Raw genomic sequence first — 19,688 nt, 5'->3', positions numbered from 1 at the left:
AGAGGAAAGGATCCTGGTCCCTGGATGATTCCAGTCGTTGTGCAAAGGGGAATGGCCCAAGATGTTGGCAAAAAGCAGGCGACGACCAATCATGGCTCACCTGTTTGGTCATGTGACATTCGCAAGCTGAGCTGTGAGCAATTGTGATGTCATTTTCAGTCGACAACAAGTGGCAAAATAGCCACCTCCTGAGATGGATAAACATTTGTTTGTTTGTTTATTGAACATAAAACATATACAGTAATAGTTTGACAGAAAATAACATGGTGGATTTTGCTGCTTAATTCATATTCCACACACGCAACAGTAATCAGAATAAAGGGTTTGGACTAGCGTAGCCATATTGAACATTTTCTTATAGGTTGGGGGGAAAAAAATCCAAATGTTTGGGAAGGAGGGGGGGTCGTTTTTTCTTCAGGAATTCCAAATCCGATATAAAGTTAATTTGAAGCATTTGAAATGTAACATTTATTCCAAAGTATTATTGCTCCACGCACCTGTTAACTGTGATAATGCCTTGCACATCCAGTCCAGTTCGGAAGACGATCCCATCATCGTAATTGTGCTCCCCCCAGACATGCACCGCCCGGGGTTGTGTGTGAGTGTGTGTGCGATGTGGACTGTCGCTTAACTTGCGTCTGGAGCGTGCGCGTGCGTCCAGAAAGGGCGGAGGAGGAGGAGGTGGAGGAGGAGCGCACACTATATCCATCCATCCAGCCATCCAACCAGGCAGACTGGTCGGCATCAAGGCAAGCTGGTACCAGAGAAGCGCGTACTGAGCACGGCGGTGGCGGCTGCAGCGGCGGCATGGCTTCGTCTCACGGGAGAAGTAGTGACATGCGCTTCGCCGACTGGATGTCGAGTCTCCCGCAGAGCATGCACAGCATCCCGCTCACCAACTTGGCCATCCCCGGTAAGTAAATCCATGTTCTTCATCGGATGGGTTTGCCCGCGCTTGTGGATGTGTGGTTGGAAGATTTGGACACATTCTACAGGAGGTCTTTGACCATCAACGCGTACGTAAATCGGCACCATCACTAACCCACGCTACGACGTAGTCAAAAAGTCAAACAATAAATATTCGCATGCAAAATCCCTTATCGTCCATTAATGTAAAATGACAAAATGAAAACGGGTCACATAAAGTATTGGAGGCTACGTATTCTTGTCTTATGAGCAAGGCATAGTCTTGCTCGAACGCCATTCGTAACCTCTCGGAATGTCGTTTGTCGACGCTGTTGTAAACCGAGAACGTAATGGAAGTCTCCTTTTGGTTGTGCAAGACCTGTTGCGCAACATGACAGATTTAAGCCTTTTCACCCATACTGTAGACTTTGATTTTTTTTTAACTTTACATTCGATGGATGGATGGATGGATAGATAGATAGATACTTTAATCGTGTGGATATAATTGGTAACTGCGGCAATAGTCAAATATATGCTCTCTATATATGAATAATATTGATGTCACAAATACGAACATAATAGAAGATTCACATGATACAATTTTGCATGTACCCAAAGGCGTGATAGCCACACACACTTGAATAAATCTACTTGGATGGGGTGGGGTGGGGGTGGGGGGGTTAAACAGATTAAGAGTTGTTGGATGTTACCAACCAATGAGTGCACAGTTCTGAATAAACACCCCACCCCCACCCCCTCCAGCGCACCCTCCCTTTATGCAATGCGTAAGTCAATTAATATTATGAAGCCATTATGTCAATCCACAGATTTATCATAAACTCGTCCGTGCTGCTGTGCTTTATTTTGTGTTTTCAAGTAAAGGCAGCACATTATGGTCGCCATGTTTGACTCACAGTAAGGAAACAATTTGAATCCCTATGAGGCGTTCCATGCTTGCGTGGGGTTTATCTTCTGGCTTTCTCCCGTAATCTCCAGAATAACTTGCAAAGTTCATTGAAGACGAAATTGTCAGTCGGTGTGAATGATATTTGTCTAGAAGTGCCTTGCAACTGCATGGTGACCGGTTTGTGGTGACATGCACACGACAAAGATCAAAGATGACATGCACTCAAATGAAATGACGGAAAAGAGTGTGGTGCAGAAAAACTCACCTATTCGCTGTTTTTGTGATCAGACCTAAACTAAAATAAAACTATTACTTTGGTGCCATTTCAAGGGTTAGTTCTAACGAATCCTTCAAGACCATACCTGGCTTCGTTTAATAGAAAAAGCACTCTATTCTTTAGCCAGTATTTAAGGGGTGCCAGTTACTTGTGGATTTTCACTATTTGTGGCAGGCCTCAATCCTTATACATGTACACTTGCAAGCTGATACGCTAGGTGTATGCACCGACATTTAATATATTCAGTTTGAAATCCTGTCAAATTTCCATCAATTCTCAGAATTTTGCCCAAAAATGTCTAATAAATTTGACAGACCACAGAAAAGTGTTTTGAACAAGCCTAACAAATTTGAATGAATAAAAAAAAAAATCACCAAGTATATAAAATGAAATTCCAAAGTGGTGGAAAATAGAGCCCGGCTGTCAGATGTTGTGTACATATCCAAAAACCCGAGTAGGGTGTTGAGAACCCGCCCAACTCAACTCTTTGGTCTCGCTCAAGTAGTTCCTGTAGAACGTACAGCATGTGCTCAATTGTCTGTTGCGTGAGTCACGGGCTAAAAAAATGAAGTGCCGCTGTGTGTAATAAACAGTCAACTTTCCCTGAAGAGTCTCTTCTACTCGGCTGCGGCGTCGGTGGCAATAAGTCACCGCTTCACTCGGTTTTGCGTAGCGCGTGGGTCTGCATTTCATCGGTCTGGTGGGCGAGTCCGGAATCACGGCATTCAGCACTCGTCAGTGCTGCCACAGTTATTTTACACAAGTAATATAATGACTTTACAGATTACTTGCTTTAAGAGTAACTGAGTTACTTTTCTGATCACTTGGTTTGCAAAGGAAGTTTGATTACAAGTTACTTTAAGTGTTACATTGAGCAGACACCGACAGCCTGACAAGGGTTAACATAAAAGACACCCATTTTTTTTCACCGTGACATTTTAACAATTTCTTTTTTCAAAAATAAAATGAAGACAACCTTTCGGAATTACCATAGTTACTTTTAATACAAATAAAATATTTTATGGATTTCACTGAACATGAATGTGCAACTAGTTTTTTAAAATTATTTTTAAAGTGTCTTTATAATAATAAAATAAGAATAATAATAATAAGAAAACCTTTATTCGTCTTACAATGGAGAAATTCCCAATTTACAGCAACAAAGCTCACTTGAATATATTTTTTTAAATCATTTTTTTTTCTTTTACTTGACATATTTGTCATAAGAAAAGGCAACATTTATAATGTTCATTGTTTATAAATACAGCAATTCAATTGAATCTTTTGGAACTTTATCTTTAACCTTGAACGGATCCTGTGCTATGATCCATGTTTTTTTTTGGGGCGGGGGCCATAATTTTATTGAAGCTAGATAACACTTTGTCACCAGCCCAGAGTATCCTGGTACAAAGTCAATATAGTAATTGTATATCCAGCTAAAAAAGGTGAATTTCTACTGTTTCTTTATTGATGTTTATGTGGTATGATAAGGACACCTGAGTCATCAAATTACCTAAAATTTGACAACCCATATTTGACGTCACCCCCTTAGATGGGAATGTGAAGTTGAATATTCCCACAATGCCTCACTATGCTCAAGCTGTAAATGTCAAATTTTCCATTCCTCACGTTGCATAGTATCGTTACTTGGTGAATGCCTTTAGTGAGTACTATGGTGTTTTTGGAATCGTGTCCTCCTGTGTTTTGTTACCATTTAACTTTTAGTTTTGTTCCATGCACAATACATAAATGAGAGACCGCCGTGTCTGAGATGTGTGCGCCGTTTAAGTCTTGTCTATTCTCTCACACTACTGCAAACCTGGAAGCGGTTTACTGTAACTGCCATTAGTGGGGAAAAGTACCGGTCTTTGAAATGCTGATGTCACCATCAAGTTAAAGAACATATATTCAGTACATTTGAGCTTTGTGACGTTTGAAGAGTAAGTGGAGGCTGATCATTTGACTGGAAAAAGCTAATGAATTCGATCAGTCATGAATGGAAGATGTGCTCCCTTTTGAGGAAACGCATTACTTAGTAACGTGTTGTCGACATCACGAGCGTGGGACGGCTTGGTTTCAGCTTTATATCCTCCTGTTCAGTACCGTATTTCCCGCGCTAAAATGCGCACTTCCATTTTATTAAAAGCTCACAGCGTGCCTTAAAATCCGATGCACCTTGTGTATGGTCATTACGGTAATACGTCAACCCCAAAATGGCTCCTTGCTAGAGACGTGCTTACAACGCAGAGTTCAAACTTAAGGCGATCGGTTTCATAGATAGAAATAGAGCAGCAGCAAGAGGGTTTAACGTTAACGAGTCAATATTATAACTTGCTGTTGGTTCAGTGAACTGTGTCGCTGCTTTGGTAAATAGGTTTTACTGACATCTGATTGTCGCTATTAAATCAGTGTAGTGTTCTGTTGGCATATCCTTGAGCGTAGCTCCATCTAGTGGATGCATTGCACATTGCGTCTTATAACGCGGTGCGTCCAATATATGAAAAAGAAAGACAAAATAGGCCATTCGTTGAAGATGCGCCTCATAATCCAGTGCGCCTTCTAGTATGGGAATTACGGTACAATTTTTTTTGCACAATGTTTTTCACCACTTTACTCAATTTAGAAACAAGTCACTGAAATCACTTTGCCGCGGAACTCATTCTTTTATCAAACACATTAAAAAAAAATCCACACATGGCCAGCTAACTGGCTCGCAAGAATGTCAGCATTTTTGTGTCACATTGATAGCGTCAACAAAGTACAAGAGCGACATAATAGTGGTGGATAAAGTCGGCAAAGTCCCCAGCAAGGACCCGGTGGTGTCAAATGCACAGCCCGCCACTGCTTATCAGACAGATGCTACACACCAGCATTGACATGCAATAAGTCATGCCAGTAATTTGCTGAATCACACGCCTCATTGTGGCCCGGTTGAGACGCACCCGAGATAGCGATCAGCATGGCAACATGCTCTGTCCCATTTAATTAGCTATCATTACTTCCTCATTGCCACTTTAAGGGGAGTTGGGGTGGAGGGTGTCGGTTGCGGGGTGCAACTCAGATGCTCTGTTCATACACACCTCCTCCGTTTGGATCCATGTTCTGTATAAACACATTGTGATGCTTACTCATCTTGCCTTTTGTGTTTGCACATTTGGCAGAGGTTATTTGTCAAGATTTCCTCATCCGAGGAGATTCTATTTTAGCAGCGACCATGTGCAGCAATTGGATTGTTGATAGTTTAATTTTTCCCCAAAGGGAAAACTGATTGTGTCCAGGTTCAATTCAGGCGGGACCCAAATTGGGTCAGACAGCAACAAACAAGGCTGTTTTGCTCCATTATTCCCGCTTTTCGATGAAAGGATGTTTTATATCTGAAGTTACAGCAGTGATTTTCAACGTGGGGTGTCCTAATGGTGCACATGGCTCCCCCTCTGGTTTTAAAAATAAAATTGAATTGGAAAATCAGTGAGAGCATCGAACCGACCCTAGCCAAAGCGTTCCACTTGAAAATATACAGAGATCAAATCATCTTTTACCAGAGAGATATATCTTGGAAAGAACTGTTCCATTTTATAGTACTGCCAAATTCGTTCTTATGGTTAAATAACAAGAAGAAAGTTGTTGCATCAGATCAAATGATTGAATCGTCCCTGAATCATATTGCCCCCACATATTGAGATACATATTGAATCGTCTCCTATTGAAAGAGTTGCACACCCCAATCTGCCTAACTACAGATCTGTTATATTTAACTTTTTACTTCAATGAGAACCGTTTTGTTGACTTGTATTCATGTTTTTCATTCGACTACTCTGAGATGCCTTTTGATTGAGTCATTTTTATTGATATATTTTATTTAAGAAAACACATTCCAGCTGCCTATTTCTATAAATCAGCCTTACCGCCCTACAATAAAATACAGTGTCCAATCTCTTAGTTAACGCGACGAGAACGGATTTACACACTTCTTTGTAAATGACATTGTGGCCTAAACAACAACAACTGCTTTTGCCGCGTCAAATTTAGAAACTTGCAACCCGTCAGACTGAATGATCGCATGACGATTAAAGCCCTGAAGGTCAGCCTTACACGAGCGAACAGAGACAATGACAAATGTGCTGCGGGACTTCATCATTAAACAACCTGATTTGCGCCGCTGCCAGTGTGAAAAATCTGTCGGGAAGATTACCTCCGTAGGATTGGGAACACTGAGCTTGTATCATCTCTTTGACATTACATAGACTTATCATCGGAGGAGATTCAGGAGTCAATAAAAGCACACATGGATAATTATCTTTCCTAATTGCTCGTCATAAAGATGGATGACACATGCACAGATGTGCTTCCCTGGCGGCCCATGCAAACTGCCACAGGCTGTTTCGCTGTTTGGCACCAGATTGGCATCATCGCACTCCTCAATTCAGCCACTGTGCACTTGGATATGCTTATGTCGCCATGAAACCAATCCGGCATCATGACAATGGACAGCAGTTGTTTTGGACATGGCCGCAAAAAGTGACGTTGCCTCCATTTGGAAGTGCAACATTCTCTTCCACATTTTGCATTTAACCCTTAGGTCATTCGAAACAGAAAACCCTTAAGTTCCGCGTTTTACAATTTTGGAAATGATGTATGTTGTGTTATACAAACATTCTTTTTTTTTTTCAAACACTCAAAATGGTCAGAGGCATCCATACATATCTAGTTTTTATTAGTTCTTTGGGGTTTTCTATTCTTTATTTTTTGCAAAAAAAATGTGTGTCTGGAGGTCCCAACCAAGCCTACTAACAATCCCGACCGGACGTGTTCATGTAAAATGCATTGATTTGAAGGCTCCTGCAAAAAGGCAAACTCATTTGCGATCCTCTGGCGCCACCTAAAAGTTGCACAATTGGAATGACCTCAACCCAACAATGTGGCATGCATACGTCTGTCCAAGCGAAAACAAAGCGATTGACGTAAAAATCGCGTGAAATGCATGTTTACACATTAGGTTTACGATGCATTCAAAAATATGAATTATAATGGGTCTCTATGGTGCAAAATATGTAAATTGTGAAGATTACGGAATCAAAACCTTTTTTATTATTGCTGCAATGCCTGAGAATTATCAGCCGGTGACGTCATGAAATTTCGGCCATTTTAGAACCCCCCCCATACGTTTTATCTCTCTCGTGTTTTTCCGAATGCCTTTGCTTTGATTCAAAGACATAATTTTGCATTTATCGCAAACGGTGGACTACGAGGGTTAAATGAGTCATTTTTAAATCAAGGGGCTCTTTTCCCTGCTTCTATGTCCTAAGTGGAATTGTGAGCTAAAATGATAAAGATAAGGAAGAAATAAATAGCACGGGCATCCGTCCATCTTTTTTTGACCTCATTCGGGTCAAGGGTGAGCTGGCGTCTATCCACGCTGACTTTGAGTGAGAGGTGGGGTGCACCATGGATTGGTCGACAGTCAGTCAGTCAGTTGGGTCCAAATACACAAACCGAGGCGATCCAAGAAGTAGCCGCAGAAGCAGAGGGAGTATTTGGTGTCTTTCCAGCTTCCTCCGAAAGCGGAGACTTAAATCCTTTGACTGGATCGCTCGGTTGCCTCTTAATCCCCGAACAAGGAGGATGATGCCGATCAGTTACCGGTGCGCTGAGATGTTTGGAGAGACTGAAAATAGAATCGAAGCGTATTTATTTTTATATTTGTTGGCAATTCTGCAAACATTCCTGATTCAATCCTGTATCCAGATGTCTTGCGAGCGAGCAGAAAATGATTTTGTATGGATTTGCTACACAGGCGCCCTCAGTTAGAGTGCTGCCGGCTAATTGAGTTTCCTCGCAGGAGGGCATTTGTCTTGATTCTGAAAGTCCAGTCGGAACGCGGGCAGCATGTGTGTGTGTGTGTGTGTGTGTGGTTTTGGAAGGGAAAAAAAGCGATAAAGGACAGTCCAGCCAGGTAGCCTTGTGCACATCCAAAGCTATTCTTAGGCTGGGAGCGGGATGAAATCACAACGGGAGAATGAAGGGGAGTGGATATCCACATGCTGGATTTCAATTCTGCTCAGTGGATACGCTCCACTTTGTCTCAGTTCCCAAATTCATTTCCTTCAATCCTCCCCTTGTCTCCTTTCCTCCCTGTCTTCTCATCTCCTTCCCTAGTTTCCTCTCATCATCTTCTCAGATTTCAGTAAATACCCTCGTGAATTCCACCGCGTCCTTTTTCTCCTTGTTTTCCCACATCTCCTCATTTTCTCTCCTTAGCTGCTTTCATTTCCTCACCTTTCCCTGGGTATGCTCCAAATCAGGGGGGGCCTCCTCCAACACACCACACCAACTTTTTTTTTTTTTTACACTAGGAGCGCAATTGCCCCTAATCTGAAATGTTGCTCACTTTATTATTGATAAATAGGCCGAAGTGTGGAGAAGTTTGTTAGCGCCCCCCACGCACCCCCCAAAAAAAAACATTCCGGTTGCACAGGCACGAGTAGACAAAAAATTTACTTGCACTTACTCTCTTTTCGTACTTTTTTTTCCGAATCCACGTCGAATTAAATCACCTTCTCAGAACTTCCCTTCTCATTTTGTCTCTTCTCATCTGTTCAACTGCCTTCCTTCCTCGTTTCTCCTTATTCCCCTTTTCGCGACCCACAGTTATCCCCTAATTTTCTTTTCCACGTTTCTTAAAATTCTTATCTCATCTCCTCCACTCTCACCATCTTCTCTTATCACTGCACTTCTCTTAGACATTACCCATTTCTTTCCGTATGCTTCTCATCTCCTTCTTGCCCCCCCCAGCATCCCCTCACCCGTCTTCTCTTCGTCATCTTAAACCCCATTTTTTTAATTTTATGTCATCATCTCCTTAAATCCTCTCCACTTCCTCCTCTCATGTCCTCTTTATCTCCTCCCCTCATCTCATCTTCTCTCCTCTTCGCTCATCCTCACAAGTGTTACTCAACTCCAGCGTGCATCTCTGTGCTCTTGTGGACAGTTTGGCAAGATGGTAAAACCCTCCAGGGTTAAAGATGTCCCACTGAGACAGTGTGTGGTTTTCTGTATGACAACGTAATGCACAAGCTTTATGACATACACATTTAAGAGCGTTCTTAATTTGTAATGCAGCTTTATTTCCTTGCCTGGAGGGTTTGAGCAATTTTGAATCTATTACAATCTTGTAGGAAGAGAAAGATGTGTTGCACGTCTCTTGTTTATGAATATGTACATATACGAATTCACTTAACTGGTCCAAGCATTGTTTATCATGACAAATAATATATCTTTGTTCATCTATTGACACTGGGGGAAAAAAAGGTTTTGTTATATTTACTCAATTTGACTTTGTCAAGTGGTTGCACAAAATAAAAATCATCCTGAGCCAAGTAGTCATCAAGTCCAGGGGTGTCGCGGGCCATATTATAGTTCCCGGTTTTCTTGGAGGGCCGTTATGACTGTGAAACCATACAAGGAAGTCAAGAATAATGGTTTATTTAACTGTAGTTTAAGTTACTGTAATGAGAGTTTCTGTAACAAGAAAACTTAGAATAGTATATTACGTATGAGAATTTGAAATTTTGGTTAAAATTTTACCAAGCGTCATAGAAGTCAACATGTTAGATTTGCTTTTGCGGGCCACATCCTGGCCCCTGGGCCTTGAGTTTGACACCTGCGTTCTAGTCTACTAGCATCACAAAGCGGATTATGTTCAATTATTTGTCTAGTCCACTTGGGGAAAAAAAAAGCCCTGGATCCGGATCATTTTATTTCGTGCACTTCAATACATAAAATTGTATAAATTCAACATTTTTCTCACAACGTGCTCCAAAACAACAACTGTCACCCAAAAAAAAAAAACCTGGATACGCTGTCATTTAAGTGAAAGAATATTTTGCTCTTCTCCCTGTCGCTATACATTGCTAGCATGAATAGATGAGCACAGATACGAATATTTTGCAAAACAACCACACAATTGATGAACATCCTCTCACTTATGCATGCATTTTAATTAGCAAGGCATTTGATGGATGAGAGTTTGGAGAAGCAGTGAAAATGTTGAATTGCAGTCTGATTGTTTGTCTGTTCAGTTGGCTGGCCCTTAAAAAGTGAAGATAAATCCTTCCCGCCGGTAACTTTAGCTCCAGCTGTTCAAGTTTGTCAGGGTCATGCTCTGCTTCATGACATGACCCTGGCTGCCGTGCCCACCCGCTTCAGCTGTCAATCCTGCTTTGTCTCAAAACGTCTTGGAAAAAAAGCTTGCCACAGCACGCACGCCGGACTAGAGGCTTCATTCTGGCTCTGCGTGTTTTTCTGTTTGTTTAAGTGTGTGCATGTGCGTGCACGTGTTTTTACAGCGTGAGACTGAACAGGCCTCGGATGAGACGGGAAAAAAAAGAGGATGGAGAATCGATTGCAGAAATGAGAACAAGCAGGCGGATGATAAAACAATGAGTCTGGTTTGTGTAAAATGACACACACACACGCACGCACACACTCCATTAGGTCTTATCAGGACACAAAACCTTCAGACCATAACACGACAGTAATGATTTTCATGATCAGGAATTCAGCCGACATCTTTGAGAATGAAATGGCTTCACCTCTTGCTGGAGTGAAAGGAACAAAGATGGAGCAACTGAGGTACAGTTAATGTTTGCTAAGGCTAGCTGTTGCGTTTTGCTCAATCACTCATAGACAGCCCAACTAAATGTTTTCTGTGATGTCTGCTTGGAGAAAATGCTTGTCTTCACAAACATTGACAAGGTCTATTATAGCTAGAGGACTATGATGAAAAATATAAGGAAGTTGAAGCGAGGATGAAACCAACTCAGCATTATATTATTTTCCGGATGCTGATGCGCTGGAAATGCTTTCAGGTTGTTTCGGTTCATTACTTAACAACCCTGATGTTGTTATTCAGACAAGTTGTTGCCATGGTGCCAGGCTGGTTCTAACCCCGCGTTTTCATCCCAGCGCAGGCCACACAAATACAGCACAACAAAACATCCTTTCTGAAGGCTGTGTGTTTGTGTGTGTCACCTCCAGGTTCCCACGACTCCTTCAGCTTCTACATCGACGAGGCGTCTCCAGTGGGCCCAGAGCAGCCTGAGACGGTGCAGAACTTTGTGTCGGTTTTTGGCACGGTGGCCAAGAAACTGATGAGAAAGTGGTTAGCCACGCAGACCATGAACTTCAACAGCCAGCTGGAGGCTGGCGTCCGTTTTTTTGACCTACGCATCTCCACCAAGCCCCGAGACCCCGACAACGAGCTCTTCTTTGCGCATGGCCTCTTCAGTGCCACAGTCAGTCCACCTTTTAACCATATTTCAGTCAATCTATGTAGTTATTGTAAAGAAGAGCGTTTTCAGGGTCGTGATAATGTAGTAAGGTAGAGCCAATTGGAGAAGGAGAGGCAAACCACGGCAACAGGAGTACCGGTAATCTCTCAAACATGTTTGGGCTGAAAAAACACATCTAAAAGTACCGCAACAAAATAAGACAACAAATATATTATCACTCAAAAATGAAGATAAAAAGTAAAACATCTATCTATCGAGCTAGCTAGCTTTTTAGCTAGCTATTTAGCTAGCTAGCTACCTACATCGCTAGGTACGTACCTCGATCTGTCGACCGAGCTATCTACCGCTCTTTCTCTCTCTCTGTTTCTCTCCTTCTCTGTGTCTCTGTCCACCCATCTGTCTATTTATACTGTACGTGTGTCTCCATATGTCTAGCTTTCAAGCTGTTCACCTTAAACATTTTGATATCATCAGGTCGAGCATGAAATGACACCTCTGCCAAGGAGTTGGTTGTTAAGTGAGAATGATTATGCAAAATCAACCTCCATAACTACCTTGACATTTTATCCTATTTCCCGGTAATGAAAGCTTGACTCCTAATGAAGATGTTCAATTTGGTGGCGAGTTAAATTAAGACAAATGGTCATGTGTGCGCTGCCGTGTGACATTCTAATCTGTTTTATGACCAGTTGATATTCCTCAACAGGAAATTTAACCTAATTTTTCCAGTGAATAGCGCCGAATATGGGGAATATGGGCACACTGAGCAGATGTATATCTATGTATATACTTGCACAATTTGATGCTGATCCAAATTTCGATTTTTGCGCTTTGCCAGTTGTTTGCATGCCACTGAGTGCCATTAGTTTATGTTTGTGAGCATGATGACCCAAAATTTCGCTGAAGCTTTATAGACACTTGTGACATGGGCCAAGGAAGAACATGTAACATTTTACCAGCTGTCATCTTTTCTCCAAGCTCAGGTCCTACTTTTTTAAACTAAAAGATGGATAAAATGGAGCCGATCTACACCGCATTTCAATTAATTGTCATAATTACCGGTATTTTTATTTTTTATACCCAAAACATTTTATGTATACCTTGTAATTTCGCATTAAATGAAATGTTATTGTATTGAAGTTGTTCTCCATTGGTTTGGCTAATTTCTTGAAACAGAGATAACATTCTAAAAGCTAAAAGGTCATTTGGCCAAACAGTCTTACGGCTCTGCGTAACAATATAGCTCTTTCGCAAAAGTTGATATCCCACCCGAAATTGTTCACACATGCTTCAAACAAGATTCCTTTCTCATATAAGGAGTCAGTACCAGCAAAATTGCAAAGATGCTTCTCAATTGCTTTGCTTTGGCCCAAAATAATTCAGATGGTTCAGCACAACACCACGGATAACCTGCAAAAGCTTATATATCTCCCAAAACAATTCACACGTGTCAAAACTAAATTCCTTTTCAATATAAACAATCAGTCCCCTCCAAAATACATCGGCCCTTTTGTGTTGTGTAAGCACTGCCAAGATAAAACGCTGAGATGTTTTGTTACAATGGAGGAAGTCTAGCTAACGGAACACAGGGAATATTGCCTACAGTGCTGTAAATAAAGTTTTACAACTACACCAACACTCTCACTGGTTGCTGTCATCACCCTCCCTCTCTTGGCCACCATCCTAATCTTCCTGCCCAGAGATACGCTACTCATACTTTGGCCAGAGATTTTGGTCCACATTAAATTAGATTAATTTAGATTAAATTATAGATTAAATTTCGTGAAATTCAACGAAAAGAAGACAGAGGTGATATTGTTTGGTCCCAGTGGCCCTTGTACATTCCATCCTGTAGACTTGGGGCCCCTGTCTCCTTATCTTAAGTCAACAGTCTCAAACTTGGGCCTTAAACTGGACAGTGATTTCAAACTCGATCGGCAAATTGGTGCCATTGTTAAATCCAGCTTCTTTCACCTTAGACAACTGGCCAAAATAAAACCTCTCCTCTCACATGAACACTTTGAGACAGTAATTCATCCCTTTGTCACATCCCGGCTGGATTACTGCAATGCCCTGTACTTTGGAGTCAGCCAGTCCTCCATTAAACGCCTTCAGCTGGTCCAGAATGCCGCTGCTCGCCTCTTGACTGGTACTCGTAAGAGGGAGCACATAACTCCTACTCTGGCATCCCTTCACTGGCTCCCCATTTATTTTAGAGTTATTTTCAAGATCCTCCTCTTTTTTTCAAATCTCTGAATAATCTCGCTCCACCTTACCTCTCTGAGCTCATCCGGTGCTTTCTACCGCCTTTATTACCGATTTGTCTTACTGTTTATTGTGCATGTTAAATTGCTCCATGTACAGCACTTTGTATGCAGTGATGACTGTTTGAAAGTGCTCTATAAATACTGTTGACTTGACTTGACTTGACATTGGAGCAGACTTATTGTACTTATGATGACTTATTCCAATACGTGTTGCATTTTCGTAGATTTCTAAGAATGGTCATTTAAATGTAAAAAAGAAAAAAAAACGGGAAAAACAGAGCACATTTTCAAGATTTTCTCAATGAATAATGCATGATTCGTCAAGCAAATGCAGGAGGCAGATAGCTCCGGTGTGTAGTTTTCTGCTGATTCAAACTATGATTAGCGATCTGCCCTAGTTTTAAAAGAATCCCTCGTATGTGGCTTTTCTGTAGGTCAGAGAAGGATTGGAGCAGATCAGCAGCTTCCTGTCATCGCACGCCAGAGAAGTGGTGTTTCTGGACTTCAACCACTTCTATGGCGTACAGAACCTGCACCACGAGAAGTTGGTCACCATGTTGAAGGACGTTTTTGGAGACAAGCTCTGTCCAGTTGTTTTTGCCCAGGAGGTATGCCTCTGATTACGGTGAACTCTTCAAAGTCCATGTGAAGTGAAAATACATGTCTATTGACATGGTACAAGGAAGTGTGAGTATGGATGGTTGTTCATCTTTGTGTGCCCTGCGATTGGCTGGCAACCAGTTTACTGCCCAAAGACAGCTGGGATAGGCTCCAGCACGCCCGTGACTGTTGTGAGAATAAGTGTATCAGAAAATGGATGGGTTGATTATATAATAACAATTTTAATGTGTACCGCATATCTACTCTATCTCATATGATTTTAGATTAAAGACCTGATAAAGATCTATTTTTACATTCATAATTGTGTCCCCATGTCCTCAGTTGAGTCTGCAGTATCTGTGGGAGAAGGAGTACCAGGTGCTTGTCTTCTACCATCACCCTATGGCCCTAGAGGTGCCCTTTCTTTGGCCCGGCCAGATGATGCCCGCCCCATGGGCCAACACTACCGACCCGGAGAAGCTGGTTCAGTTCCTCCAGGCCTCTGTCACTGACCGCAGGTTAGCAAGCAGACTCTCAGTGTTTGTGTGTGTGTGTGTGTGTGTGTGTGTGTGCGCGCGCATGTGCGAGCATTCATCATTTGGTCATTATGATCACATCACTGTAATTTTCTGTAAAATGGACCACAACAGTCCTCTTGTGTTGCGAGCCAAACTGAACACTTCAACATTTTGTAAAAATAAAAAAAAAGGGAAAACAAATGATGGACTGCTTGTTTCCTGCAGGAGGAAGGGCACTTTCTTTGTTTCCCAGGTGGTCCTCACACCGAAGGCCAGCACAGTGATGAAGGGTGTGGCTAGCGGACTCCGAGAGACAATCACAGAAAGGTGAGAGCGCATGGACACTGTTCTCGAGAGGAATTCATAGAATTCTCTCGAAAACTAAATAGCTTAGTCACATTTAGCTTCACAATACCCTCCAGCAGTTGTGCAGCCTTGCCCTTGGACCGTACGGGCAATTTTATTATAACATAACGATAAAACCTCAACACTGCCCTTGTGGAAGACACATATAATATTGATGTGGCTCAGATGAAAGTGTGGATTTTCATTTTATTTGTTTGTATCTTTTCTTTCTTTCTTGGTGTATAATGCATGAACGGCTCAAGAGCATCTTGAAGGGGTACAAAATACAAAATATCGCTCAGCTTTGGTGGACGTTCTGATTTCAGTTGTGATCGGTGAAGTGAAAACGTTTTTTGTGTTTTTTATATTCCATTTGATTCACACTAAATTATGTAAAAAGGCCAGCAAAAACTCATTACATTTGGTAAAAATACAGGAAAAAGCACAGACAGGAATTCCCTCCCCCGACACACACAAAACATCAACTTCAATATTGCTGAGACCCTACAAATGTTATGAATATACTCGAAGAAATCTTGACTGGCCCCACAACTAATCCCTGGGGAACACCACAAAGAAGATAAAGAAACATCACCACACTGAAGACACTTTTGCTCAGCCCAACAAAGTAAACTTAACGGTCTCATCTTTGGTCATGTGCCTCGCAGGGCTTTGCCGGGAATGATGCAGTGGATCCGGTCGCAGAGGCCCGGCGAGAGTGGCATCAATATCATCACCGCCGACTTTGTTGAGCTGGGCGAGTTCATCAGCGCCGTCATCACCCTCAACTACCACATGGATGACGAAGACGACGACGACGCCACCTGAGAGCCGTCAGAGGTGTCGCCATCGAGCGCGGTCGCACCCCTGCTGCCCGGCAGGTGGGTGGGTGGGGGGGACCGTCTTGGTCTGTGCTCTTTTCTCCTTGCCGTTTGTTTCAGAGGAGATGTGCTGCTCCTTCCACTTTATTTAGGGCTAGAGTGAAACGGTGAATGACACGGAGATGAGGTTGAGAGAGGAAACGTTGCGATGGTGAGTTCGATGGTGTGACAGTGCTAATTTGGGGCCAAAAATGTCCCCTCTTTTAAGTGAGAGACGCCACCCGAGCTGTAAAAATGACCGCTTTCACTATACACATGTAAAGCATTTTATATTCGGTATGTTCCTCATCAGGCATTTCTGGTTCTCTTCGATGATTCTGATCACAAAGGTCATGTGTGAAATAGTATAAATGTACACCTGACTCAGTGGGAAGCCAGTCTAATGAAGAGTCATGTTAGAGCATTAAATATTTCGGCTTTTTTTTTTTAATGAATAATAATTTCAATATTTTAAAAATATATTTATTGATTTTCACAAGATTATTTGTGATACAATAATTTGGGGGTGGGGGTGCGGGTGAGTTTGGGAGACGGATTTTACTTACGCTGTAATTTTGGGAGTATGTTGGAAAAATTGAAATAACCAAAACCTTTTTTTAATTTTTAATGGTTATATTTAATTATGGTATTTATTCATTTCAACCCACTACATCATATTGCATGTGTGTGGCAAGATTTCAGATGTGCCCCCGCCCCCACACACAATTTCTTTATGAATCTGATTTGTTTGTATTGCAAAAAGGCCACCTCCTATTATTGAGAGAAAGTGGGAGGTGAAACAATAAGATTGCACAGTTTGTAAAACATTTCTTATACATTTTTAATTCTTAAGTTTTTTAAAAATAATTGTGGATTAATTTTAAACACATTTTACACTATTGAGAGGATGTAGGGAAGTCACCAAATTAGAAAATAAGTTTTCACTTTTTTACAAATGCTTTACTTCTTTCTTAATGTATAAATTTATATATTTTTAAAAGTAATTTTCTTGAAAATATATATTTATTGAGAGCATCTGGTTAAAACCCTCCCCCCACAATATCAGAGAAATTAGATTACAAAATTCTTATACTGTAGATTTTCATTGATATTTTTTTTCTTGATTTATTTATCAAATTTAACCTGTCTCCTTCCACCAATAACCACCAAAGTATCTAAATAAGCAAAATTTCATGTCGCACTTTCACACATTAAAAAAAATGTCCCATTTATTTTGATTACATCTCACCTTAAACTGTTGAGTTTGCGGGGGCTCGAGGAAGCAAATAAGATTTTACTCCTTTTGAAATCAACAAGGTGTTGCTGTTTGTGAATAGTCCGCTGGCTCCGAATGAATTGGTGGTGGGTGCTGAGTCGTGATGTATAAAAATATTGCTCACAAGAGTCTATCCAGTGTTTGCTTTTGCTTTCAATCTCCTCCTTGTGCGTCTGTATCGACTGCGGTGCTGCAGCGTCTATGAGTCACCGTGTTTTTGTAGTCTTTCTACTGACACACAATTTTAGAGGTGAACTTTATTTCAAGTCAGCTGTTTCTTTCTTTCTTTTTTTTTTTTTTTTGCAGCACTGTTTCAACGTGTTTAGATAGCGGTAGCATATTGGTGTCTTTATCTGGTGTTATTGCTTGTTTCCAGATCTCTGAATTTCACAATATCTGGAATTGTTGTTCCATTATGTGTTGATAAAATACCTTGTGTGGTCGAGGAGTAAATAAAGGTTGACAAATGAATTGACAGAAATATGAGGTGCTGTACACACCAAAAATCTCTCACCTGCACCCAAAAAAAAGTTTTGTTGTCATTGTGAATTTTTTTCAAAATCAGACCAGCGAATGTGGACTATAGCAAGCAAACGAGAAAGTCTTAGGGGATTAGACAAAAAAATTATTGACAAGCAGGTTGAATGTCAAGGTTATAAGATCATCTCCAAGACGTTTGATGTTTCTATAACAACTACCGTACTATCCGCACTATAAGGCAATTCGTAGTATAAGGCGCACTTTCAATGAGTGGCCTATTTTAAAACTGTTTTCATATATAAGGCGCACCACATTATAAGACGCACAGAATAGAAGCCGCAATAGTGGCTGTGGTTGCGTTAAGCATCCACTAGATGGAGTTACGGTAAAGAGAACACAATACAATACGATGCTGCTTTGTTTACATAGCGCTCTCACAACCGATGCAGCTGTAGCAAACTGCTTGACAAAACATTTAAAATACTACGTCCAAGAAATCAGATCATTGATCCATATATAAGGTGCATCAGATTATAAGGCGCATTGTCAACTTTTGAGAAAATGGAATGCTTTTAGGTGCGCCTTATGGTGCGGATAATATGGTAAATATTTTTTGCGGCTATACGGCACCTCAAAAACAAGTGTGTGATGACATTCCAAACAAAAGCAAAAGCAGCACTTACTGCAGAGAATGCATCCTTGTGAGGATTGTTGTCTCGTCTCCCCGACCATCCAACCATTACACAAAAACTATTCGGGATCAGTGAACGTGTCTTAAAAGTCAACTGTGCCGTGTGCTTGCGACGAAAAGTCTGCAGTTTGTACGATTCTGTGTCTCAGACCGCTATGCTTTTTATGTTTTATATTGTGGTTGTAAATAATGTAATTGCAAGAGTACATTGCCAAGAAACTGTAAAGCAGTGAGTGACTTTACTACTTTACTATGGTTCTTTTTTTTTTTTTTTTTATACCAAATTTGGTAGTGATATGCATGAGCGGTAGACTTGAATATTCAAGTCCCGTTTGGATTTTATTATCTCTATTCCTACAGTTGCATGAGTTCAAGACAGGTTTTTTTTTTTTCATTCCTGATTGCAGTCAAAAGGCTGAAACTTCACAAATGACCAGAGACTTGATAAGGGCGTACAAATTGTGTTGTGAGGTCATTATTGTCTTCCCTGGTCAAAGCTGTTGTTATTGCTTTTATGTTCTGATGTATTAAGAAAAAAAAAGAAAAAAATCACTCAATGAATAATACAATAAAAGAGTCCTTTGCTGTTGTAAAATGAAACCATCGTTCCAAGATTGTCAGATAAATAAAAGCTATAAATACCAAACGCCATCCCTCCTTGACCTGCGTGGCTTTTTGTCAAGCAAAACTGGAAGCGTTCTTTTCCCCATATCCGATAAATGCAGGATGGAATTTTTGAAGCTCCCCCCACCCCCAAAAAAATTATAAATCTGAAATAACCCCCCCCCCCCAAAAAAAAAATCATCCTAGTTTCCACGGTGATGAGAATGGAAGTGGGCGAGCGGTGGCACATGGGGTGACCTTGCGCAGACTGTGTTGTATAATTCATGTAATTCACCATGTCATTCACGATCTAATGCACCGTGCAAGCTGACAACAGAACTGACTTGAAATTGGACTGCTTGTTTGTTTACACACGTGTTTGGCGTACGTGGTGACAAACAATATTGGCCAAAAAAAAACCCCAACCAAAAACGAGTCTCTTTTGGAGATGGGAGTAATTGGAGTTTGAGTGAAATAAAAAAAGCTATTATAAGCACTGTTGACTGAAAGTTGTCATTTTAGACAAAAATTTACAATATTAAAATGGTATTTGTCAAGGTAAAGTCAAAATAAGTGAAAAAGAAAGCACTTTTTTTAAAACTGTAAATTGTAGCCTGGCACATCGACAGCATGAAATAGTCATTAAAGTTGTTGTAATCTTATGAGGA

At 41.0% G+C, this 19,688-nt stretch overlaps 1 protein-coding gene across 1 annotated transcript; it reads left to right on the top strand.

Moving 5' to 3' along the window:
* The first annotated feature begins 432 nt into the window (after positions 1-432).
* On the top strand, positions 433-19,068 carry plcxd3 (phosphatidylinositol-specific phospholipase C, X domain containing 3). The gene is made up of 6 exons (XM_052068522.1): positions 433-913; positions 11,127-11,383; positions 14,082-14,255; positions 14,590-14,765; positions 14,991-15,092; positions 15,779-19,068. The coding sequence occupies exons 1-6, from the start codon at positions 808-810 to the stop codon at positions 15,936-15,938; spliced, it is 975 nt and encodes a 324-aa protein (XP_051924482.1). The 5' UTR covers positions 433-807; the 3' UTR covers positions 15,939-19,068.
* Positions 19,069-19,688: the final 620 nt, after the last annotated feature.

Source organism: Hippocampus zosterae, chromosome 6, assembly GCF_025434085.1.
Source record: "Hippocampus zosterae strain Florida chromosome 6, ASM2543408v3, whole genome shotgun sequence".
Taxonomy (NCBI): domain Eukaryota; kingdom Metazoa; phylum Chordata; class Actinopteri; order Syngnathiformes; family Syngnathidae; genus Hippocampus; species Hippocampus zosterae.
Note: the sequence above shows the minus strand (reverse complement) of the source record. Positions and strands in the feature narration are given on the sequence as shown.